The sequence below is a fragment of the Lutzomyia longipalpis genome, chromosome 3 (genome assembly GCF_024334085.1).
Source record: "Lutzomyia longipalpis isolate SR_M1_2022 chromosome 3, ASM2433408v1".
NCBI classification, from domain to species: Eukaryota; Metazoa; Arthropoda; class Insecta; order Diptera; family Psychodidae; genus Lutzomyia; species Lutzomyia longipalpis.
This window is the reverse complement of record NC_074709.1, coordinates 28,597,045-28,622,704: the sequence shown is the minus strand read 5'-3', so window position 1 is coordinate 28,622,704 and position 25,660 is coordinate 28,597,045. Positions and strand designations below refer to the sequence as shown.

At 35.5% G+C, this 25,660-nt stretch overlaps 2 protein-coding genes across 2 annotated transcripts in view; one reads left to right on the top strand and one right to left on the bottom strand.

Annotated features, from left to right (window-relative positions):
• Positions 1–1,674: 1,674 nt before the first annotated feature.
• Positions 1,675–7,437, bottom strand: LOC129793650 (hydroxymethylglutaryl-CoA synthase 1). The gene is made up of 2 exons (XM_055833819.1): positions 5,998–7,437; positions 1,675–4,549 (listed from the first exon to the last, which is right to left on the bottom strand). The coding sequence occupies exons 1-2, from the start codon at positions 6,976–6,978 to the stop codon at positions 4,163–4,165; spliced, it is 1,368 nt and encodes a 455-aa protein (XP_055689794.1). The 5' UTR covers positions 6,979–7,437; the 3' UTR covers positions 1,675–4,162.
• An 808-nt stretch (positions 7,438–8,245) lies between these two features.
• Positions 8,246–25,660, top strand: part of LOC129793643 (uncharacterized) — a 41,496-nt gene continuing 24,081 nt past the window's right edge. Inside the window, exons 1-3 of the mRNA XM_055833808.1 lie at positions 8,246–8,260; positions 11,020–11,431; positions 12,364–12,616. Of these exons, the coding sequence (XP_055689783.1) occupies positions 11,079–11,431; positions 12,364–12,616 (606 nt within the window). The 5' untranslated portion in view covers positions 8,246–8,260; positions 11,020–11,078. The remainder of the gene's footprint in view (positions 8,261–11,019; positions 11,432–12,363; positions 12,617–25,660) is intronic.

The window sequence follows — 25,660 nt, the reverse complement described above, 5'->3', positions numbered from 1 at the left end:
GTAAATTTTAATCAATTCTATAAAACAATTAAAATCAATGAAATTAGCTTAAATAATTCATTGAAAAATGAATGAAAAACGCACAAAATAAATTCATTATCTTGCAGCGCAACTTGAGAAAATCTTTTTTATGAAAAACGTTCTTTTTAAGAACTTTGATTCATTCAACAAAGAGACACAAAAGTTTTTTTTTAATAGAGAATGACTAATTCGTCTAGTAAAAATTTTAGGTAAGCACACCTATTTCCTTTTTTATTTTAATAATTTTTTTTAATTACTAAAGCAATTAAAAAAAATAAGACGCAAATAATTTAAGATAATCTTGGAAAAAAGGAGGAAAAAACAACCTAAACTTTTATTTTCTGAATCATTAAACATATTTTAATTACCAACTTTAACTACGAGCTTCCATTATTTTTTTTAAGGGATTAAAGTTAAAAAGAAAACAAATTAAAGTATAAAAGAAATATAAAATGTAATAAAAAGAAGGCAAACCACACAAAAATATTTAAAAATAATAATATTTCGGACAATAATAAAGTTAGACAGTTTATTTTTTTACTCATTAAATATCTTTGAAGGTTTTACATCTCGTAAATATTTTAAAAAAATATCCTAATAAAAGACAGGATAAAAGAGAAGAGAACATAAGACTTATGAAGTAAACAAATTAAAAGTTATATCGCTAGTTGTAAACTTTTTATCAACAACAATTAAAATAAATAGGAGATTCTTTTAGGATAGCTGTTTTTTTTTTAATTTGAAATTCTCAAATATATTTTTTTTTAAGAATTATATAATTCAAAGAATTAATTAGGCAGTCCTTAGTTTTTTAAGGGAATTCATAAACAATTCAATTCATTTAATTGAATAAAACAGACATAAAAGCAATATTGTGAAAAAGAAGAATATTTTTAACTTCCTTATTTGTTTATTATTGTAATGTTTCTTTATAATCTTTTCATTTCTTTGACAAAATTAAAATAATAAATCTACCCAATTGGCCAAGGTTAAAGAAGTCTTCTATTTTTAGACTAAAACTACTTTTAATCTATTTTTAAAGAAGACAATTAAAGCTTGAGTCTGACTCCTAAGAGTTAAATAATTAATTGCTTAATAAACAAAGCAAACTTTAATATAAAAATTAGGGAAAAAAAGTTAAGATTAAAGGTCAAGTTGTAGACATCTGACGTTGATTAAAGCCCATTATCTGTCTTACCAGACGTCTTCACCGACATTTCTAGCTTACCCTGTAGCTTACTTTGCATTGAGAAGAAGCAGTTTATTAACAACCAGGCGTCTCCATTGCAATCTGTGACTGACTTATAAACCCAAAAGAGACATCCAGTGCCTACCAGGCGCCTCCATTGCAGTCTTCAATTTTTTTAAGTGATTAATTCAGAATTAAACCATTTTATTTTTCATTTTTTTTATAAAGCTTCTTTAATATTATTAGTCAGCAAAAATTAATTTTATTAAAACATCTCCTTGTTCTGATTTTTTTGTTTGTAATAAACTAAATTTAATAAAAGAGTTAACAAAAATTATCGGAAAAATTATTTCTATTACTTTTCTTACCTTTAATTATTCCATCTCCTTGAAATTTTCTTGATTATCTTTAAAAAATCGCAGCAAAAACTCCTAAAAAAAAAGAAAAGAAAAACCTCAAAGACATTTTTACGTAACCATTGTTTATTGATTCTCTCAAAAACCATTCTATACAAATACACTAATTTTTTTTTTAATTTATTCTCTAAGAGACGTTTGAAGAATAAATCTAAATAGACATTCGCTAAGCGTTCCACTTCTCACTACAAAATAAATAAAGAATTTTCCAAGACTCTTCTGCTGGATTTTTTGCTCATTAATTTTTTTTCTTATTAAATAAAAATATATAATATAATAGACTACAAAAAAGGAATAACAATCGAAAGAAAAATTAATTATTTAGGTCCCATTTGCCGAATAAATTTTTGAAATATTTTATCGATTTTCTTCTTATAAAAAGAAATCTATCGCTAGTTATTGTCACGATTTTTTTATTCCTCATTAATCTTTATTGATCTCGTGATGTTGCCAGAAGAAAAAGAAAATTTCTTCCATGTAAAAAAATGCAATCTTTTTCGGAGAGAAATTTCACTTGAATGAAGTGAAAATGGGTGATTATAAAATCATATAATAGTTAATAAAAAAAAAATATGAAGAAATGTGTAACTAAAAGTATGGATTTTATTTCCTCTTTTTGTGCCGTTTTTTTTTTCATAACACTTTCCCAAAAGAAAAATGCGCACAAAGTGTGAATAACAGACGCGATCGTCTTTTGTGTTATGCCAGAGGCACGAAAACAACAAAAGAAAAGAGAAGTTGTGCAAAAGGCGCGCAAAATCACCCACTAAACTACAAAGCACCTTCTTTGAATATTTTTTTCTCTCTTTTTCTTTAAGAAAAAAGTCTTTCAAAAAAAAAGCAGAAAAATGCCTCATTGTCGCGCTCTGAAAGATCTTCTCTGTACGATGGACCCCCTTCTACGGATGAGGTCCCCTCTCTTTCTCTCTCTGTCGCCCCAAATGCGCATTGAAGAAAGAGAAAAAAAATATTGAAAGTAAAAAAAAATTTCACTTTTTGCAACTTGCGCGACATTTTATCTCTCACAACCGCGTTGGAAGAAATTTGCATCCAATGGATTTTTCTTTCATTGCCATCGCTCAAGGTTTCTTGTTTCTTCCGAGAAGATAATAAAACAAATTACAATAAATTGAACTTTCTTCGCACGACGCGCAGTGTTTCTCAAACTCGCACACATTTCACATCCCATTGCACAGACGATTGCATCATGTGGGGCCCCACAGCAGTGCAGGTGAGCCCGTGGGGGGCCGAAGAGGGGAATCATTTGGTATTTCCTTGTATAATAAAAATCAAAACAAGATGATAAAAAATCCATTTCTCTTATGCAATTCCGCATTGAATTGCTCTGAATGCTCTTCATTTTATCGGGGGAAAGTTGAATTTATTAGAATAAATAGGTGATAGGGGAAAAGCTTTCTACACAATAATGGTTCTCTTGAGAAAATTAAAACAGTGAGAGACTCATTTTAGTTGATAAAAAGTTCATTTCAATCTTCCAAGAGAATAAAAGAGATTGATATGTAAATATTTGGTAGAATTTTTTTGATTTACTCTTTAATTTGAAAGATTGCCACGAGAGGCGGTAGTGAGGCAAATAATTAATTTTTATTTTTATTAAATGTTTATTTCTTAATTCATTTAATAAATTGATATATCATGGAAAAAACTACGGAGTTTTGAAGGATTTCTCCAGTAGAATATTCAAGAAATGTCCTACAATTCCATGGATAATTTCCACAAAACTGATAGAATTCTCTTTTATTATTCACAGAAAACAATTTCTAAAACCAAAAACGAAAGAACACAAACTGGTTATAATTTGAAATTTTTTATGAAAAAAAAAACAGAAATTGAAGACAAATGAAAAGAAAAACTTCCGTTTATTAAGAAAAGGAATGTTTTAAAATTTTTGCAGAGTTTTTAATCACAATATTAAACTTGGTTTAAGCAATTTAAACCTTAACCGATTTCTTTACAATTTTACAAGATTTCCTTTCAAATGCACATAAGTAAAATTCCTTGCATTCAAAGTCTTAGATATCCCTGATTTCCTTTTTTGATTAACATCCTAAAATATCATTTTTTTCAAAGTTTTTTTTTTGGTTAACCTACAACCTAGAACCGGTTTAAGAAAACCTCCAACACATTAACCTTAACCGCGTGTTATTGATAGGCAAGAAACCCATACCAATAAAAATTGATTTTTTTTCTGAGAAACACTGCATGATTTTTTTAAAAGGAAAAAGATGTTATTTAAATAAAATGATGCATTTTACATACAATCCGATAGCATGTAAGTAAATAGGTAGAGGCTCTCTGAGAGCCAGGATGATTCAAAAGGTGAATCTTAAGTCAGTGATGGAGGAATAAATTATAAATATTAAAAAGGGAGAAAACAAAGTCAATTGCACTTTATAAACAAATACTGAAGATACCCGCGAATTGCGGGCATCTCTTTTGTCCGGATTGTCTTTTGTTTGGGGGGCGAAAGGGATAACATGGGAGGGGCTGGGAAGGATGCAACATGATGTGGATGCTACTTTGGCACACGATCATACTGCCTCCGGTGCATATGATCGATGTTTTTGAGGTAATACGTGCCCGGGAACAAACCATCAATGCCACCAGATGGTTCCAGTGGTGCCTTGTGGCAGTTCTGCTCACGCGTCTCCAGCACAGCGCAGAACTGCTCAGGAGTCAACTTGTGACGCTTCTCCAGATTCGGCGCAATATTTTTCAAATTATCCATAATGGACCCAAGAGCCGTGGCATCCTTTGTGATTGTGAGGGAGTACAGGGAGGATGCTAAGCCAGATCCATAGGAAAAGAGAGCTACCTTCCTTCCCATCAATTCTTCACAACTATGAGTGATGAGCAGAGAGACAAGACTACTGTACAGGGATGCAGTGTACATGTTGCCCAACTGCAAGAAAATTCCCCACAAAAAAAGCTTCTGTTAACTTTTGAATTATTTTTAGGTTATGTTTGAAGAAGGACGCTCTGATGTCATTTTTTTCTTCAAGATTTATTTCATGATTTTTACGTTGAATTACAGTGTAATAGTGTAAAAAAAAATATCGTTCAATTCTCAATGACTTAGCACTTGAAACACTTGAAAATTTTATCTCAATCTCAAAGACAGAGGGTTATTGCTCTCTGTACGTATCAGGGAATACCTCTTTATTTGATCACAATGAAAGTGAAATTGTGATTCATAAAATATTGGATGGTGCAACAAAATTTCATTACACCTTTTCCGCTTTATTTCCTTTACAATAAAAGGGCACAGAGCTTTAAAAAAAAGTCTGTTGTTGAGGTGCTCTAAATTTTTAATTACAATAGTAAAGATTTTAGAGTGATAATGCGGTTTTTCTTGATAAAATTCATTTATTTATAGTGAAGGGAATTAAATTTTCAATCCAATGACTTGAGGTTTTTGTCATCTCTGATAAAACTGCTTCCAACTGTAGTCGGTTAGATCTTGTACTTATTAAGTTGATGTTCTGAAATAAGAAAATTTATCTTGGCTCGAAGGACCTAATGGACCAAAAAACATTGATGATCCTGAATGATGCTTTTTTTCTCTTTTAGCTGTGATTCCTTATAGACAGTTTGTAGCTCTTACAGACTTCCAGGCTGCGTCTTATAAGAATGTTCACTCTGAAACTTTACTCGTTTAATTACTCCTTTAACAGTTTATTCATTAAATTTTTTCACAGATAAACAATTTTCTTTTTACTTTTCCTTTACTTTTATGAACTTTTCTCCAGAAGAAATTGCAATAAGAACAAATTCCAATAAGAAAACTGAGAACTGTCAAAAAATTCACCACTCATCTTAGAAAAATAAAATTTATTCACCACTTTACCTTTTTAACCCTTCCTTTACATTAACACTCACTTTTTTCTCCTTTCAATAAACACTAAAAAAAAATTTAAAAAAAAAACAAAAATTAAGGCCAGAAACTTTTTAACCACCCCGGATTATTAAAATGCATAATTATAACTACTTATTATTTTTTATTTTCTTCAACCTAATCTCTCGACTATCTCCTCAATAGCAATTGAGATGAGCTCTCTTTCAGCGATTTACTAATTATTTCCTCATCTCCGCGAAAGATGACATTGTTGAATTAAAACGCGAATAAATAAACAATTTCTTGCACGTGGAAGTTTTCGCGTGAATTTAATTCGTTTAAGAGAAATTAAAACTTTTTTTTTGACCAACGTGTACGTTTTCCGGGAATCTGCAAAATCTTTACAATTGCGTCAGCCCTCGTGGAGTTTTTTTTATCTTATTTGTTGCGTCAGTTTTTTGTTGGACGTACTTTAAGTGGATGATTGAGAGGGGAGGAGGGGGCACAGGGCTTACCTGACTGGCGACTAGGAGAGATTTAGCGGTCTTGGCCTTGTACACCTCATCGTAGTAGGTCATAAAGGCTTTCTCCACGTCCTTATCGAAGTACGTGTCCTCCAGGGCGAGTTGATCGAATTTCTCAAAGCCCGGGAAGCGGGCAGGACGTTTGGAGGGGGGTGTCATGAAGTAGTCATTCACACCAATCCTGGCCAGGGATTTTTGAACCAATTTGCAGAAGGGTGTGTGAAAGATCACGGAATCGAATGTATCGAGGCCCACGACGGGCGAAGTGGGGGATAGAGCACGTGCTTTCTCACAGTACAGCTGATAGCAATTGTCCAGGGCATTTAGGTAGCACTGGATGGAGAGCTTCCCATCAACTGTTGGGTACTCTGACGTGAGATCGGGCTTGTAGAAATCCCAGGTGTGCTTCATGTAGGTGGCACGGAGACCACGATCGAAGACAAGGGGTGCATTGGGCCCTACCAGCATTGCCACAGCTCCAGCTCCTCCGGTTGGACGAGCAGCTCCCTTAGCGTAGATGGCAATGTCCCCACAGACCACGAGAGCAAGGCGCCCATTCCAGCTGCTTGATTCCACCCAGTTGATGGCATTGAAGAGAGCTGCTGTACCACCGTAGCAGGCATTAGTTGTGTCCAAACCCTCGAGATCTGTCACCCCATGCGGCGTGAAGAGCTGCATGAGGACACTCTTGATACTCTTGGACTTATCAATGATTGTCTCCGTCCCAACGTCGAGACGTCCAATTCGTGCCGGTGGTATTTTATACTTCTCCAACAGACTACTGGTCACTGTCAAGCACATGGAATTGATATCCTCGCGATCCGTGCAGAATCCCATCTTCTTCTGCCCCAAACCCACGGTGTACTTCCCCGCTGAGACCCCATCAAAAACCTCGAGTTCCGTTTGATCCACATACTGTGATGGGAAGATTAAATCAATCCCCAGTATACCCACATTCTCTGGCCACACCATGTCTCAGCTGTCTCCGTAAGTCGCGCGATGTGATTAAATAAAAAGTAAATGTGGGAAGTTTCTTTTTTTATTTCTCTCCTCAGGCACTTTCTCTTTTTTTCGCGCAAAAACTTTCTCCTCAAAAACTCCTTCGCTCGCGGAAGAAATGCCTTTTCACCGCAGAAACTTCCGGAGGGGGTTTATTTTGGAATTTTTACTTCCAAATAAGTATTGAGGGAATTGGGTGCCTTGAGGTGATGTTCCCACAGGAGGTTATGTCACAGCACTTGGGCTCAACCTTGCTTGATGCACTTTTAACGTACGATTCAATCAACTCGCGGGTGGGAGCACCTCGTCCAATCACGATGGAACTGAGACTGAATGAACTGGTCTTATGCGAACCTTGAGACGATGGTTCTTCTCTATGCGAGGAAATCTTCCTCACATAACATTTCTTATTAAGGTGTCCCACAATTATACGTCTTGTCATGTTTGTTTATATTTTTGCGAGTGTGTTGATTTGGGAGCACCATTATCTTCATATTCACCACAAGAGGCTCAAAGAGATGAAAAATTCATGAAAATCTTGTGAAAATTATGCAAAAAATTAGAAAATATCTAAATAAATTGATTAAAATTATTAAATGATTTATTTTCGGGAAAGAGAAACTCCTTTTTGAAATTTTTTTTCTTTCGTTCCGCTCTTTTTAGACATTCTCACCACACTTTTTACCACGAGCAGCGCTAAGATTTTCCCGCCAACGTAATCTAACCTCACAATTTACACAGAGTCGTTATATTGGCGTCCTTTACTTTGCATAACCGTCTAAATTAGGATAATTCGACAAGATTTCTTTAAAAATATTACAAAGAAATTAAAGAAAACATCCTCAGAATTAAGTTAATCATTAATTAATTACAAAAAATACATTTTTTTAGTAAATAAATGCAGAAATACAGCATTAGAAGACATAAAATCATTTTCAAAGACAAAGGTAATAACAAAAGAATTTTTCTTAGGGTTTAAGAGGTTTTTGGGTGGGCAGAGAGGGAACAGACAGATGTTGCACTTCCTCACACCACTGTAGATGGGAGAAAAAACTCCCTCCGGATGCCAACGTACTCTCCGCCAAATGCCAAACGATGAAAGGGCGCAGTCGCACCAGCCGGTTGAAATTCATTCAAAAACGTGGAACATTTGAGGAATCTCATCAGTCGAGTATTCGCCACCGAAAGGCGAAAATCATCCCGGAAGTCTCGGTGAGAAGTTCTCGCGGAAGTTGGCTATCCTCATTTATCCTGGGTGAGGACATTCGCTCCCCACATACATAATAAAAGTTGTGTGGTGGATTGTGTGAGTTTTCTCATGATTTTTCTTCCTTTTATTCCACACTCAAACACCTCAGAAACATCATTAATTTTATGATTCCCCCCCCCCCCCCTTTTTGCGCTCTTTTCAACCCCCTCCTTGTGGGGGGGATTTTATTGCCCACCCTCCCTCTAACCCGGCACGCGGTGGCACATAATGGGATAATTATTGGGAAAGAGGAACAAAGTCCTACACCTGTTGGGATCATCAAGAAAGTTCTTTCCGCGCGCCAAGTTTTCCTCCCCGGGGGGTGAGTTTCTTTTGAGATTTTTCCCCACCCACCGTGATTTGTTTTTGGGGAATGGTGTGAGAATCGAAGCGAATTGAATTTCAATTTTCAGTTTATATGCTGGCAAAAAGTTTTTGGATCACTTTTGCCAAACTATTCTCAGGCAGGGGGGAGTTTTTGTGCAGTCCCAAAAGCAAATTCTCACAGGGAAAATTTAATTAAAGTGTGACATAAAAGTGCATAAATTCTTCACCCACCCACCCCCCTTTGTTTCCCGCCAATTGGAAATATTTCGGGGGCATCCCAAAAAGAAGAAGTGCAAAAGCAGCACGAATGCATCGTGCTACGGGAACAGTGATGTGCGGAAAAATTGTATTTCTGCAAATTTAAAAAAAAAGTGAAAAGTTTTATTTAAAATGTTCGTTAGAAAAACGAGATTTTGAAAAATTCATTTAAATTTTAAATAGAAATTAATATGTTTTTAGACTTAAATTTAAGGAATAAAGTAACCGAAAAAGAAGCATGAAAGACAAAAGACATATAAGGCTAAAAAATATTATGAAGATGAAATTAAAACGCAGGGAAAACTTGAAATTCTGAAATTATAATAAACTGAAACGTCGCTGCTAAAACGAAATCACGTCAACTTCAATTCTTTATTCATCAATTCAGAATTATTTTATTCGGCGTTAAATTAAAGTTATATCAAAACCGAATCAGAGAGCTTTATTCTTAATTTATCCAACGCTCCTTTAAGGGTTAAAAAGGCAGTTACTTTTAAAACCTATCCTAGAATGATTCAGGTTAGCTTTAGTTCGATAAAAATTAAGTAAAATGCTCTAAAATATTTTTTAAAAGGCGTTAAATTAACTAGAGAATATTTTCCAAACTACTAGGAATTTGATAAAATTAACAAACCATCGGGGATGAAAGGGTTAACTTTTATTAATTTTTCTCTGCAAATACCTACGTCTTCTGATGTAGAAACTTAACGACTGTTGTAATTTGTTGAATTTTCTTCAATCGGTGTACGCAGTCAGAAAAGGAAAGAAAAAACAGCATTTTATGCTATCCAGCATAAAATGCTGGATAGTACGTCTTCCTTCAACTTCTCAGTGGATTAAAATAAATTTCTGTGATTTTTTAATACAAAAAATTGTAAAAAAAAACTCATTAAAAATCTCCAAACTTATTTAGAAAACTTTTAATCCGTGTTCTGCTCCTTTTATCTTGTGCTTGGATAAGCAAAACAAAGTCCATGACAAGTTTCCCAACAGTCAGGATTAAACGAATGCAATTATTATTCTCATGCATTGTCGACATTTCCCAACTAACTTTTTAGCCCACATTCTCGCTGTATTTTGGCCAAAAAGAGCTCACAAAAAAACAGACACGCGATAAACGCAGCTGAGAGATTAAATCCTGAACAGCAGGAGTGGCAATCCCTGTAGTATTTTCCGCCACTTTCCCCATTACAATTTTGCCATCCGGGAAAACTCATCAAGCACCCCGCTGGAGGAGCAGAAAAAAAAGTATTTTATATCCTCCCGGAAAAACATTTTTGGGCAAACCAATGTCATCCGCCTTTTGTGTATGGAATATCAATTCAATGCTCTTCCTTTTTTGTTCCTCCTCTTCCTCCTCCTCCTCCTTCCCAGCAACCGTGTGAAGGATTCATTGATAACGAAAAAAAAATTGTGAGGATTGTACTGCAACTGAAAGTGGCCACAAATTTCCACCAAACACTTTGCAGTTGCACATAAATTTCCGCGGGCATTTAACACTACTTCGGGGTTGCATTTTAATTCACTTTCCTGACCACACTTTTCGCGGATTTATTTTGCCACATGAAATTTATGTTGCATTTGTTGGTGCGGATATATGCTTTATGTGGGCCACCCGTGGGAGAAAATGTGCAGAAAATTTATGTTCTTGTTGCGAGTGAGAAAAAAATCGCATTTGAAAGTCGAGCTAAACGAGTTTCTGGAAAATTGTGTTAAATAAAAAAGCTAAATGCGGTATTTTCTAGCGAAGGATTTTTAAAGGAAAAATGTTGATACGTAATATAGTTTTATATTCTCGCAGGAATAGTTAACGAGTGAGAAATATTTAAGCCATCCGACGTAGATTTTTTTTATGAAAATCAAAAAAGTTTACCCTTTCCTTTAACGGTTTGTTAATTTTTTAAAATTCCCAGAAATTTTATAAATTTTCTCCTGCAAGTTTAATGTATTTGTGAGGATATTTTAAAGGTTTTTACTTGATTTTCATTAACCGTCTATCAATCTTAATCTTACCTTAGAAAACTCCACCCCTAAATCTCAATAAATCTATAATTTCCCAGCATTTTATTAAAGGTAAAAGTGCAACAAAAGAAATGCAAAAAACTACCCTCAAAATGTTAAAGAAATTCTTAAAAAATCAACAAAAAATTTAAATAATAAATAAATAAAATTCCATAAAGTGCAAAAGACTCCGTGGCGGTGGGAGAAAAGTGAGATTTCCTCGACTTTTCCCGGTTGCATGAGTAAAAGTGGCGCGGAAATGCCGTCTCTTGGTGTCTTTGAGCACAATTCCGGTGCTCAGAAGGAAACTGTGAGTGAGAAAAGTGGCCAGAAGGGTGATGATGGTGGGAGAAGTGATGGTGGTGGCCCAATGGGGCTCTACATGGTGCTCGTGCTCATCATCTTCTGCCTCTTCACGATCTTCACGTACCTCCTGTACGTGCACGTGAATCAACTGGCAGACATCGCCGTGTTCCGTGAAAATCTCCGAAGTGATGTAGCTGTGGCGGAAATCCAGGAAATTGCTCGAGAAATCCTGCGAAAGGAGCTGCAGGAGCAAAAATACTGGAATGAACTGAATGAACATGAGAGGTGAGTTTAATCCCGTAGATTGTTCTCATTTTCTTGTTAAATCTTTTTTTTGTGTAAAAGAAAATGCAGTGAGATTCCTTTTGAGCATCTCCGCATGCGAGAAGAAAATTCTACAAAGGAAAAGCTTTTCGTGTAGTTCATTATTTTGAATTAATTCCATCGTTCTGTGCGAGTTTTTTTGCTTTCGTTGCAAAGCAAAGGAAGTTTATAATTAAATGGATAATCTGCAAAAGAATTTATTATGGATGATAATTTAAAGAGGAATTTTCCAACATGAATTTATTTAAAAAAAATATATACATATATTCGAAGAAAAAAGACAAAGATTGAGGAGCAAAATCCCAAAAATGACTAAATTCAAGCCTAAAACGTATTGAATTAAAGCACAGAAAGTACTCAATTAAAGCCTAAAATGTGCTAAATTCCGGCTGAAAAAAGATATTCGAATTTTAGTCCTGAACCTTAGATTGAGGGGAGAAACCGTTAAGAAAGTACTTAATACAAGTGAAAAAGTACTTGATTTAAATCTGAAAAATACTAAATTAAGTAGTAACATTTAGGCTTGAATTTAGTCTCTTTTAAGCTTTAATTTACAGGTTTTCTGCTTGAATTTACTACTTCAATTCCCCATATTAGATTTTTTATTTGAATTTTAAAAATTTATTATTCTTCAAAAATATATTAAAATAAAATTATTTTACAATAAAAATCAAACTTTCAATCCATTCATGCACACAATCCACTCCTATTTTAAAGCTATATTATAGCTTCAGAGAACATTCCAACATTCTCACAGCATCATATAACACTTATAAACCGCTCAAGTTTAAACAATTCGGTTAATTGTAATCCCCACACAGAGGGAACTTTTCTGCTGCGCCTCAAAGTTAATAATGACTTTTCTTTCTCATTTCCCTGTGCGCGCTGAGAAGCCATCAAGATGAGCCGAGAGTGCGGAATGAGAGAAAACTGTCCAGGGAGCGTCGTAGTACGAATCTCATGGCGGAGAATGTTGTGTTTGGGAATCCAGGTGAACCAGCTGGGCCTGAAGTGGAGTTCTTCAATCCCAAACTGAAGCACGAGCTGGAAAAGAAGGATACGGAGATCATGAAGAAAACCGGGCTGAAGGGTGCTGCTCCGGGAGGCGATTCCTGGGTCTGGTTAACAAGCTACTCTCGCATCCCGGTAAGTCCAAAACTATCCGTTAAATTTTCAAAAAGAAATCCCCCAAAAATCTGCAGTGCTTCAATTAACACAGATATTCTGGGGCCCAAAGAGAGGGAGATAGTAAAGCGAAGAATTGAGTTAAAAAGTTTAAAAGTACCAAAAAGTATAAATTGCAGAAAACACGACACTCTCGAGCAATGTCGCAGTGCAAAGAACATTTTCTGCAGTTAATTCTCATCCGCATTTCCGCCTGTAGAAATATTTTTCCACCCTCCCACCTCCCCATTTGGGGTTGGTCGTTTTGCTGCAGCTTCTTGCAAGAAAAAGAGAGTGCGAGGCTGTGAAAAAAAATTGTGAGAAAGAACTGCAAAACTGCCATCCGTTAATGTTATTAAGAGGAGCGAGAAAAAAAAAGGAGTGAAGAAAAGTTAAAAGCTCACGCTGAAAAGCTCCTCAATGCAACCCATCAAATACAATAGGTACACCCTCCCTCGTTTTCCCTGTGAGGGGCGCTCCACAGCGTGTCGAAGAAATTAGTTGAGGCGACAGCACTGCAACCACTCCATTTTGTTCCCCAAGAACCTTTTTTTGCCGCCCACATATTCTGGGTGTTTTGCATGGAGGGGGTGGTTGTTTTTTTTTTAACCCACTGCACACCACATTGTGGGGGTGGGGGTGGGGGTTTGCACATGAAAAGCTCTCGTTGCAGCAAAACTGGGACACCCACTGGAGTGCATATTATCTGCACAATTTTCTCAATAGATTGTTGTGGGAAATGAGATGCTACAGAAAGCAAAAAAAAAAAATAGAAGAAAGAGTATTCAGACTGCAAGGAGGAATTTCCTTTAACAGAGGGTGATTTTCCGAATGAATTTTCTGTGCTTTGAATTCTGTTGAAGCAGAAATCAAAGAGCAAAATATCAGAAATAATAAAATTAAAATATCTATGCAAATATTTATTTATTTAAGAGAAAGAGAGAGAGAGAGAGAAAGAAAAGATTGAAAGCTTTAATGAGAGATTTGAATTGAAAATTATATTATAAAATAAAATTCTTCATAAAAAGCTTCTTTTTCATCTCAAATTTTCAATTTATGTTCTTTTTCCGGTACTCTGGATGAAAGAAATTGAAGATTTGACAGTTTTTAAAAATTAGTACTTATTAATTTCATAGTTAAGACACATTGTGGTTCATAAAAACACTTCTAAAATCTAAGTTCTAATACACAAAAGAAAGTGTAAAAATTTTGATTTTGATTCTGTAGAGTTTTTTTTTAAATCCTTTTCTGTCTATTCCTTTCTCTCACAAAAATTCGTTGAAATATTTTTTAAATTTAGCAAAATAATCTTTTTTAGTACTAACTGAAGTCCAGACACATCTAAAAAAAAATTGACGTTTACCTGATAACGTATTTTAGAGATTCAAATTTAAATTAATCTGTAAAAGAATGTGCCAAAATTCTAAAAACTTTTCATTTATGATATGTGTTTTCCTGAGTTCTAAAAAAAATGTACTAAAATTTATAATTATCAAAATCTTAAAATTCTTTTTCACAGAATACTTTAAAAAACTCCCTTTGAAGCAAGATTTTCGAATCAGAAATAAATTTCTTTCATAAATATTGCAAAAATGAACCTTATAAGAACCAAAAATTTTCTTCATTAAACCCCAAGCCACAAGAATGAAAAATTCCAATAAGGAGGCTCAAAATAAATCCAATTGAAATCCACTTGAGAAATTTCTCAAGCTCAATGATCTCTTGTATATTCATGGGAGGAATCAAATTAAATTTATCGCATTGCTGAAATAATTTTGGGGCATGAGAGACCCTGTGAGAAGGCAGCAAAACTATTGTGTAAGTCTACTCCTCGTACGCATGGAAAATTGAATTTATTCATTATAAAAGAGCTAAAGTGGATAATGGAAAATTGATGAGAAGGCAAACAGAATCTTTGCGAGTTTATACGATAAAATTGACAAGACATGAGGAATTACTTTTGGAATTTAATTCATTCTTCAAAATGTTGAGAAAAAAATTGATTGAAAAACGCTTCCAAATGACATTGATTTGTGGTTCTGGGTTTTGTTACGAAAATCCGCAAAAGAACTTTAAAGAAATTTTGTGGGGAAAATTGAAAATTTGCACGAGAAGAATTTTTGCTTAAAAACTTGCGGAAAATTCTTGTTGACATATCGGGAAAATTTTAAAAGAGATTTTCCCCCTAAAAGAAGACATTGAAACTCAATAAGTCACCTAATTTCTGTGAAAAGAGTCTTTTTGGTGGAGAGACAAGGCTCTCAAGAAGGCTTAAATTTCCCTTGGCATAGTCTTTCAATTGAAATTGATGGGGTATCTCTGTGCTGAAAAGGTCTAAAAGCATTGACGGGACTCAATCTCCTTAAATACGAAAAAAGCGTGTTGTTGAAGGATAAGAAAAAGAAAAACTTGGGAAAAGAAAATCCTTTTCTGCATATCAACAAGAAAAACCAATTCTCAATGGGATTTGGCACATAGAAGAGAAAAATCTTCAAATCGATTAATATCTGGTGGAAAATGTAAATATTCGCTAGCGGCAGGATATGTGTAATCCTTTATTTATTCAGCTCCTCATATCCGCTTTTGCATTTTATGGACGTGCTACACCGAAGATTTCTCGGGGGGATCCCCCTCCCACCGCACATAAGACAAAAACTCACAGGAAATTCATCATGGGTGAGGGAAAATGTTGTGCCAGAGTAAAGTATATATTTTCAAAGATTTTTCTCTTCCACAATTTTTACCTTTTTTTTTTACTTTAAAAGGTGAATTTCATTTCAAGAGAGAATCACTTTTCTCCTCTCCTAAATCCACACGAGCAGCAGAGATATAAAAGAAAGTTTTGTCGACGTAACCGTGAAATTCAATTTCCACGTGAGAGTCGTCGTAAAAAGGCAAATTTCCGGACTTCATTTCGATTGATCATAAAAAACAATCCTCAAGTATCTCTATACTAAGGAAGTCATCCCTCAAACTCCGTGCGTTTGGCCGCCACAAATTCCGTTTTGTGTGCGTTAAAAGAGGGAAAATGTGATGAGGTGGAAGGAAAATTCCCTCCATGTACCCCTGAGTGGCCCCTGGAGGTCCATCAACTGTACACAGCAACGAATTGGCAGGTAGAACCCCGAGAGAGATTCCACCGAAATCCTCTCTCCCCTTTCCCACCTGAATGTCCTTTCACTTTTCTTCCTCCACCTCCACCTCCACCTCTTTGCCTTCTCATAACGTCAATCCCAGTTAAGCTTTTCTTTTTTTTTCCTCCCCTCCGCATTCTCTTAATTTTCTGACCATCGAAACTTTCGTGCAGCAGACTGTTTATATTGACGTGTTAGTTAAGGCTAATTAATCAAAATTCCAGGACAGCAGTAAATAAAAGTTCTGTAGTATATGAATTTAGCGGTGTGCAAGTTCAACATCACATAATTTCGCGTGTGTACACAAACTCAACTAAATAGAGTTGAAATTCTTTTTGCTTCAGAGATGAATTTTTTTTTTGATTTTTTCTCTAGAAAACAGTTTTTTTTTTAGCCAAGTTACACACCCTGCCTAGCGGCATCTAGTGAGAATTTTAAATCTTGAAAATAGAACCTTCAAATTACAAAACTTCTTCTCATTCCCTACAAAAAATTAATAGATATGGATTGACTAACACCTGAAAAACTTTCTTTATTTTTCTTTTTAAAAAGAAATTTCATTTAGCCAAGATACAAACCCTGACTAGCAGCATCTAGTAGGAATTTCTCTTTAATTTATAAGACAACAAAATTACTCGCAAAATCGTGAATTATTCTCATTTTTTCTTTGCAACAAACCGTTAAATAACGAAATGAAATGAATGAAAATTTTGAGTTAGTTTCCAGATAATTTAACAACTCAGGGTGGAAATTGTGAAGTGTTGTACCACCTCGAAAAACACACACCCCTTGAAATTTCATGAGTAACACAGAGCACATTCAGTGAGTAAATCCATTGGCCACTGGCTTGTGGCTGACTACCGAGGGTACTAAACTAACCATAAATAGTCGGATGTGAGGTATATATTCTCGGAGAGAGTTTGAGGGTGAAATATCAACAGCCAAACTCACCCCCGCAAACATACATACCTATAGTAAAAACCCATCCACGCCTGGGCGGGAAGTTGCTCTTCCCGCAATACCCAAATCTATACATAGGTAGGTAACGTTTATATGGGAAAATTTCATGTGCAAAGTTGTGCTTTTTGGGGCATACACCGTGAGGCGATTCAGTGGGTCACACATTGTGTTCCTAATCGAATTACAACTTGGAAAACATCCGTCTGCATTCCCTTTTCTTCTTGCTCATGCTCCGCAATATGCTCCTGGCGGTGAATTCCAAATGACCGGTAAAGCACAAAACGAGGCAGAAATGCAGGTGAATTAATAAATTGGAAACTCACAGAGGAAATGTTTGATATACCCTTCATATGGATCTTTAGGTCATTTTGCGAGGTCTATTTTGGGGAGAAAATTATTTGTATAGATGTGAATTTCAAAAGCATTCGATTGAGAGAGTTAAACTAGGTGCATTGGCGCTTGAAATGCCAACCTTTTCAATAAAGGGTTGTTTTCCCATTGATTTTCCTTCTTTTCTATAAAGCTTTGTAAACTTTCAGCTTATTTTTGACGCTATTTTAGGTTCAAGAATTTCGTGGAAATGAAACTGAAAATACTACGAAAAATGTTCAATTCTTTTGGCAAATATTTCCTGTTTAATTAATGTGAATGTTAACCTGGTGTAGCAGTAGAAAAGCTCCGCATTTTTATCTCTTTTTTGAGAGCTTTTCTAAACATTTTTCTCCCATTGTTTTTCCTTGCAAATTATTCCATTAGATTTTATATTGATTCAGTTTGGTTTTATTAGCAAAAATCATTTGAGTTTATTCTGTGAGAAGCATAATGGAACATCTCACACTGAGAACAAAGACGTTTTATGCTCCACTTCAATTCTAGGCATATGAGAGAGCGAGGTTTAATTAGCAAATGCACCTCCAATAGGTTGTAAAAGCTAATGATATTTCGGCACTCTGAATTACTATTTTACTGATAAGTACTAAACTGGGTGAGACAGACAGGCTCTCAAAGTCTCATAAATTTCCTATTACTTCTCCGTGAGAGGCCTCCCGCGCGCACGATTCCTCAGGCCACGCTACCACCCCCTCGACACTGAAAACCAGATAAAGCTTTGTCAACCAGAAATCGTGTTCGAGTTGGAAATGTGGTGACACTTTTCTTTTCCTAATTTCACTAAAAGCTCTCAATATTTATATACCTACATACACTCTGGTTGGAGCAACCCCATACCCTCTTTATAGGGGTGGATGATTCCAAGCAGAGAAACAACACCCCGACACCTTGAGTGGTTTCTTTTGCAATTCAATCTCTATTGGGAAAGTGCAGAAAATGAAACGATGATGCCATTTATGCGGATAACATCCCCCTATAACTTCCCACCGCAGCTCCTTTTGCATTTTCATGCGGTGCGCAGGAAGATCGCGTATAAAACCATTTATCTATCGAGGGGGTGAGAAAAGCTTTCTATGATAGGAAGTAGCATCGTCGCTTTAGGTGGGAGTACTCTCGATGCGTGCTGCAGATATATTCCTCAAGATTATACGTGCCCATATTCCACAGCAAATGGAATGCTCTCGCATTGATGGAGTGAACGTGGGTGCAGAAGAGAAGTAAATTGGCAACAGAGTAGCAAAATCATTTAATTGGTTTTCCTTTTGCAATTTCCCCCCGCATTGTGGAAAATAGTGGAAGCAGGGGGGGAAGCTTCACGCGGGGTTAATAAAATTCATTACTAAACATTTGCACGGTATGCCATCCACAACTTTACAATTCCTTCTTATTTGAATTTTATTGCAATAATTACAGTTCTTACCGTTCTTACCCTAAAATTACATTTTTTATGGAAATTTTGATTGTTTGGGAAGCTTTTAAAAGAAAATGAATAAAGCTTTCAAAGAAAAATTAAGTTTCTTCAAAAGAATAATTTTTCCAACGACCTTTTTTAAATTATTCTCGTCGTGAGACTGTATAATTTAAGGGAATAGAAGAAATATTTCTTCGTACAAAAATCTCCCTTAATTCCTTGGAGGAAGCAATATTAATTAAGAGCAAAGCAGATACAGCAGAGTATTGGTTAATGCGACTTAATTTCTTTGTATCCCCGTATAATATAGCATAGAGAGCATACGTTGACAGGCATGATCTGCCCTAAAATCCCCTTTTGCTAAATGTCAAAAGCAGCTCCTCTCTGCGTTGCCCCACGTAGAAGGAGAAAAACTTGGCGTTAGATGACAAAGTCTCACAGTCAGGGAGGGTTTGAAATGTTGTCGTCTTGGCCAGATCGTACCTGACACCCTCTTGGGGGGCTGTACGTACGTACACATAGGTTTGGAATAGGGTGAAGGAAAAACACGGATGGGTTTCGTTGATGGTGTCTTAAGTGGATCCCTCCCCCTCCTCATTCATTGAGGTACATTAGAGGGTAGAAGGCGCACCAGCTGCTCAGTCTTATCCGATAATATCAGCTTTCACGTTTTAATGAGCCCACCCCCGCACATTTTGGCGACACCTCTCCCTTTTAAGGGTTCACACTGCGACACTTTTCCACCCCACCCCCAAAGGTTCACCCCATGCCTGAATGGGCGCATGAGGGGTTGAAGTACTTTCGGGAGGTGGAGTTATTTGGACTGTCTTGAATAATTAATTCGAATTAAATGGTCAACCATGGTTTGCTGTCTCAGCACATATATCCATTGTAATCCCGAGGCATGGTATTCGCAAATTGAAGCCAAAAACACCTTCACCGCATACAGCTTTACACGAAGGTAATTCCTCTCTCTGTGTGGAGTCTCTTTTGGCTTTTTGGAAGGTGTTCAAACGGAACACTTTGAAGGGTACTTTCGGGGTCAGGAATGGGGATTAAGTGTTGGGGATGAATTTATCTAATTTATCTGCTTTAAATGTTCATTTTTTTTTCAAAACATATTTGGTTTAAAATTATGTACAGTGACATTTTATTTTGTTTTTAAACGGAAGGAGATCAAAAAAAATTACCTATCTTTAGAAATTTTAAAATATTGAAAATTTAAATTTTTAACATGTTCGCAAAAAGATCGTTATTTTAATTTGACGTGACATGAGTAAGAAATGTGAATTGTATGTCAAAAATTAAAGAACTGTCAAATAAATGTCAAACTTCGTTCAATTCCTCTTGAAATATCCAATAATTTCAACAATTATACTATTATACAATTATATTATTATTCAACAATATTAAACTTTGCTCTCAAAATTTGAAAGATTTATTAAATTTTTGTTCTAAAATTTCCAACTTTAAACGTTTGCCAATTGAATGTCAAACAAACATCTGTCAAAAAAAGTCAAACAATTCAATCAATTTTTTCTAACTTCTTTTAAATAATTTAATAAAAAATAATTAATCTCCTACAGTGTTAAAGGAAGACGTTAATGGAATTTAAAAGCTGAAACTTCCCTTAAAAAACTGTCCAAATTCATTTAAGTATTTTAAAAGCTTTTAAAACTTGATAAAGCTTTCCACAAACGACTACCCCTTCCCAGAAGCTATTTATAGGTCAGCCAGCAATGCTAAATAAAATTTGCTGACAAATAATAATTTTGGAAAGCATAATTTGAAGCATAGAAAATGTAAATGAAACCCATATGTGTGGATATTTCCTGACAAATTAGCTTTATTTTCTAAAATGAGTAAATTTAGCGCAAATTCAGCTCTTCAAATTCAAATATTTCACATTTCCCATCCCAAAATGTAATTTAGAATTTGCATAAATTATCTGCGTGTTACCGTGGCAGCTTCGTGGAGATGCGTGATTTTGCACGGGGCGGGGTAGATGGGATGAAATCTCACGCGGGGGAATTAATAAGCAAACTCAAGTATATCCTTTTGGGAATCTCCGTACACCACACACACACACTCCACTCACTTCTCCCCCTAAATTGCTTCCAAAATACGTTGCTGATCAAATTAATTGTTACCAATTAATTGGGAGGTGTATTTAATAAAGCCTCCAACGTCTTGATAGGTGTGCAAAAATTCTTCTCTGTCAGCTAAGAAGGACCTTCTCCTTGTTGGCAATAAATTCATAATAAATTGAATTGAATTATTCAAATTGGGAGACATTTTATTCTCCCTCTCCGTGGGCGGGAAAAGTATTTCAATTTGGAAATGAAATAATTCTTCTGACAAACGATACTCTGTCAATCATCTCATTTCCTTCCTCAATTGCTAAGCAATTTTTATTCTGAAGAATTTTCCTCTTTTTCCCCCAAAGGCAAGAGAGGCAAAAGAGGCACATGAGAGTGAATAAAAGTACCAGCAATTTATAACGCAATTTGCAGAATTTTTCATTATATTCTCTCAACGACATTTTGCAAATTCTCTTCACATCGATAATTCTCCTTGCAAGGGGATTTTTTTTTCTGCCTCTTGTCCTGAAGAGGTGGTGTAATGATAAACAAGGAGATTTAAAGCTTCCGCATTGACATTTTCCATCTCATCCCCCCCGACACCCCCACATTTTAGCAAATAAAGTAAAGGAGAGAACCATGAAAAGTGACGCTGAAGAGGATCCAATTGAAGGGGGTGTCTGGTAGTCAATTACCATCCTTCTAATCCCGTTTACATTGTTTCAATGGGAAGAGATTGGAGGAAATTACATTAAAATCCTCTGTTTTTGCACAAACAACTCCCACACTTTCAACCTCTTCCATCCATTCTTTTTTTATTTATATTTTGAGGAATAGAGTGTTGCTTCTCTCACCACATTTTCCACCCATTTTAATTGCTGGATTGCATTTAAATGGGATTTTCCTCTCTCTCTCTCTCTTGTACATAGCGTGCAAACACTCATTTGCATCACAAAATATATACTCTTAAGAAGATTTTCCCATGCAGAAAAGCAACATTCAGAATAATTTTCCCTTTTTGGAATCAATTGAAAATCACATTGCAATTTCTATGGTAATTTCCTTTTGATAGTAGCAAAAGTGTAGTGTACTTTGAGGGGGCTCTCTGTGTGTATGTGCCATGTCGTTTAAATAGGAACACAAGCCATTGAATCCTAATTACATTTACATTAAACTACATTACATGGGTAAGAAAATTGCAGTGAAAAAGGAAGTTTCGCAGAGGGAGTTTGCAAAGAAAATTGCTCGGCAAGGTTGCATTGAAGAAAATCTAATGGTGTAAACGTGGTTATGTCTTTTATTACCTACTTTCTTTTTACAACCCCTTATAATGCTAATAACAAGGTGTCTTTTTAAGTTAGTTTGAATTGGTTGTAGTTTAAGGAACTATTTGGTTCCACTTGGTGTGATTAAATCATTAGGAAGTTTGAGATTTTCCATGATTTTCATATTGCGGTTACATGCAGTGTAATATGGGCTTTTTTTTATAATTCTTTTCTACATGATTTCGTCAAATTTAATTAATTTCAATTGATCTGTTATTGGCTAATCTTAGTTATTTCGTTCGTTTCCTTCAATAATTTAATTTAAAAAGAATCTCAAATACAAAAAAATGTCTATTCCTCAGTTCAATTTTCCAGACAATCTCATGTAACTAAACTTGGATAAATGAAAGCTTTAAGCTCAATCCCACAATGTATATTTTCTTTTAAGAAATTTTCCCATTGAAAAATTACCAAAACATTGTCATTTCTTCCCCTTTTTTTCACCAAATTTTCGTTTCCATTTCAAACGAGAATCTCCAATTGATGAATTTTGAAATTTTCCATCGCATTTCCCTCTATTTTCTTCCATTCAGCACGCTATTTTATTTATATTCCCAAACTTTCCCTCCGCTGCACACAAAATATACCACCGTTAAATAAACATTTGGCCCTTTTGCCGGAAAGAGGAGCTTTCATCTGTGGGGGGTATTTACAACAGCAAAAGTTTCCTCCCCATTGGACGCGTGAAGAGGACAAAGGGAGGAAGGAGGGAGGTGTGAATCAATGAGAATTCGAAGAAAATGCCTCGGACAGTTTTTCTTTTTGGTACAATATCGATGGCGCAATGGAGGGAAGTCGGAAGTGTTCTTCGATCTTCAGGAAATTAAAAACGTCCACGCCATTTCACTATATGTGTAGCCGAAAGGCGCCCAACGGCATGACGCTCTACGCGAAGGAATGAAGAGAGAGAAAAAAAATAAATAGAGCTTTTTCCACTCGAAAGAAAATCCCGGGAATTTAGTGCAAAGCACAGTTTTAAATGAGAAATGAAAAGGCTTGGAGGTGGCGTAATTGGAAATAATGAAAAATCATTTTCAAAACCAATCGGAAATACCCCCCAAAGACAATGAGCTTAAACATACTTTATATGCTTGAGGGGGTGTAAGAAAAAGGCCCAGAATCTGCCGATGTGCAGCATTGGGGGCGGATGGGAAATCCACCCCCTTCACCCCTTAACTTGAATTAAATGTTTGGAAGGGATGAAAAGGTGGAGCAGTGGATGGTGTTAAATGCGATAAAATAGAGGATTCGATTAATGATAACTCCTCATCGTGTGACACACGGAGGAGGTGAAAATGGGGTTATTTCGGCTGGGAAAATCTCAATTTTCTTCCTCAATCGTACGTTAATTGCAATTCGAGTGTGTCTATTAAAGAGTTTTCTCTTTTAGTGTGAAAATAAATTAGGGAAAATCCCCTGGAGGTTATCCAAAAAAGAGATGTTCTTTAATATCCTTTTCAGGAAGAGAATTTAATGAATGGTGAAAACAAGATCAAAACTCTTATTGATTTGGGAGCTTTCTTTATGGGATAGTTAGGAAAATATCTCGATTTATTTATCCACAAGCGTTTAACGGGATGAATAGAATTAAAGTTGGATTAACTAAATCATTGAAAAATCTGCTTTATGTTTTAGTTTCTACATATTAATTCAATTCAACCTTCTAATTTACAATTTAAAAATATTTTTGGTAATTTTCAGAGATAAAAAAATCAAAGATTGATCAATTCTCATGTCAACTAAAATCAATTGAATTGAACAAATATTGCCAAATAATTAATCATCAATATCCTCAAGTTTATTCTAAGTTACTAATCAAATATTTAACAAGAATTTCCTCATGGAAGATGAAAATCAATCTCACAATATTTACCTCATATTCTAGTCAAATCCTAACTCTCTTCTGGAATGAATTAGTTAAAGGAAAACTCATGAAATTACCTCAAGAAGAAAAATTCTCTTGAATTTTATAAATCCATCTTTTAAACTAAAATCTAAACAGCTTTAAGCTTGACTTTCAATGTTATATTTAACCGCATAGAAAAGCTCTAAATCACATGAGAATTAAAGCATACAATATTCCATTCCTCTGGCAATTGCTTTAACTCATCAATAAATTCATATCGATAGTTCTAATTACATTAAAACATGTATTATTGATTAGATTTTCCACACAAACACCACTAATTTTGGGAAAGTCGGAAATTAACGAGGGAATTTTGGAAATTAAATTAATCTGCACGATGTTTATCAATGGCCCTCAGCTGTCTCTCTCTCGAAAGCTAATCAGTATTGCGTATTGATGGAATGTATTCAGAGATGCATTAATTGGCGGAATTTGTTGTCCAAAATTAATGAAAAACTAACCTGGCGCGATAAAAGGGTAAATTGCATAATTTTCTGGGAGAATTTTGAGAGTTTATCCAAAGATTTGAGTTTCTGCAGAATATTTAAAGAGAAGATTGTCTCTTGATTCATTCTTCTTCGCACAAAACCTTTACCACAAAATCTTCTCGTGTAAATCTCATAAAATTATTATTAAATTCATTTCACCTGAGAGAAAGATTCCAAGGAATTGTGTGCATTTAATGTACAATAACTTCCTCATTCTCTCTGCAAACAGCAAAACGTCTGTTGGAATGATTAGACTGCATTATCCCGGAAGCTGAAGACGAGATTTTCCCGCTTCAATAAATTTTCCTCACACCATGTGGTTTGTTCTTTATTAAATTTTCCATAAGAATGAACTCCAAGACGAATAAATATCAAGATAGGGGGACAATGAAGGATACTGCTGCTAAGTAGTCTAATTAATGATTGAGAAATCCTCTCTGGATTTGAATTAATATCTCTTCAATTTTCCCTACAATAAATGACCAAATTGTGAGCTAAAAAAAACTCCTTTCCCTCCCTCCCAGAAAATATCATAAATCATTTGTCACGACCCATCCAAATAAAGCGTCCAAAACTTTGAGAGGCGGACGCATTCCCGCCATTTGGGCAAATAAAAGATTCCAAATGGCCAGAAGCGATAATTTTCTCCGTTCTTGTGATAAACCACGACAGAAATTAACTGTGGCGGGTGGGAGTCATCCCCCGCATTCAAGCAGGGAGTAATATTATTTCTCCTCTGAAAGCTCAAACCGTTTTTTAGCTAAAAGCCTCTCAAACGCATCAAGAGAGAAAAAAGAAGCTTTGTTAAACGAAAAGCTTCCCTGAATGGAAATTATTTTGTATATGTATTCTTTGTACTACGCGCGGAGAGAGAGTTCAAAGAGCAAATAGAGAGTGCACAAAAGTCGGAGGATGATGATCCCACCACACTGGCAATTAGTCAGTGAAGCAGAATGCGAGGATAGCATGGGGGGAGTCCCCAGATGGGCATACTCCTTCAAAGAGTTCATTATCGTGCTCATCATCGCATCTCTGACTTGTCTATGATGATGAATGGGATGAAATCCCAAGTCACGCAACATTGAAGGAGCGACACAACACATTCACTCACTCAAAGACCACCCACTGCTTTCCCGCCCACTCCCCATTCCCACAATCACCCCACAGAGGGGTTGCAAAGAGCGTTCTTGGGGAGCTGTTCAGAGACATCCTCCAGAAGGAATCCTTATCACAGAGACGCGTTTTTGCTACGTTCTCTTTTCCTCTCTTTGTAATTTAGCTTTGTGGCGGATACTGCGGTGGGTTACAAATAGTTTGGAAAATTAGGAAAT

What these genes read in the sequence shown, in the direction of transcription:
- LOC129793650 (XM_055833819.1), bottom strand. Translation starts at nt 6,978, where the DNA reads ATGGTGTGGCCAGAGAATGTGGGTATACTGGGGATTGATTTAATCTTC. An exon ending in CTCTCCTAGTCGCCAGTCAG is followed by an intron (nt 4,550 to 5,997) that starts GTAAGCCCTGTG and finishes ATTTTCTTGCAG; the next exon opens with TTGGGCAACATGTACACTGC.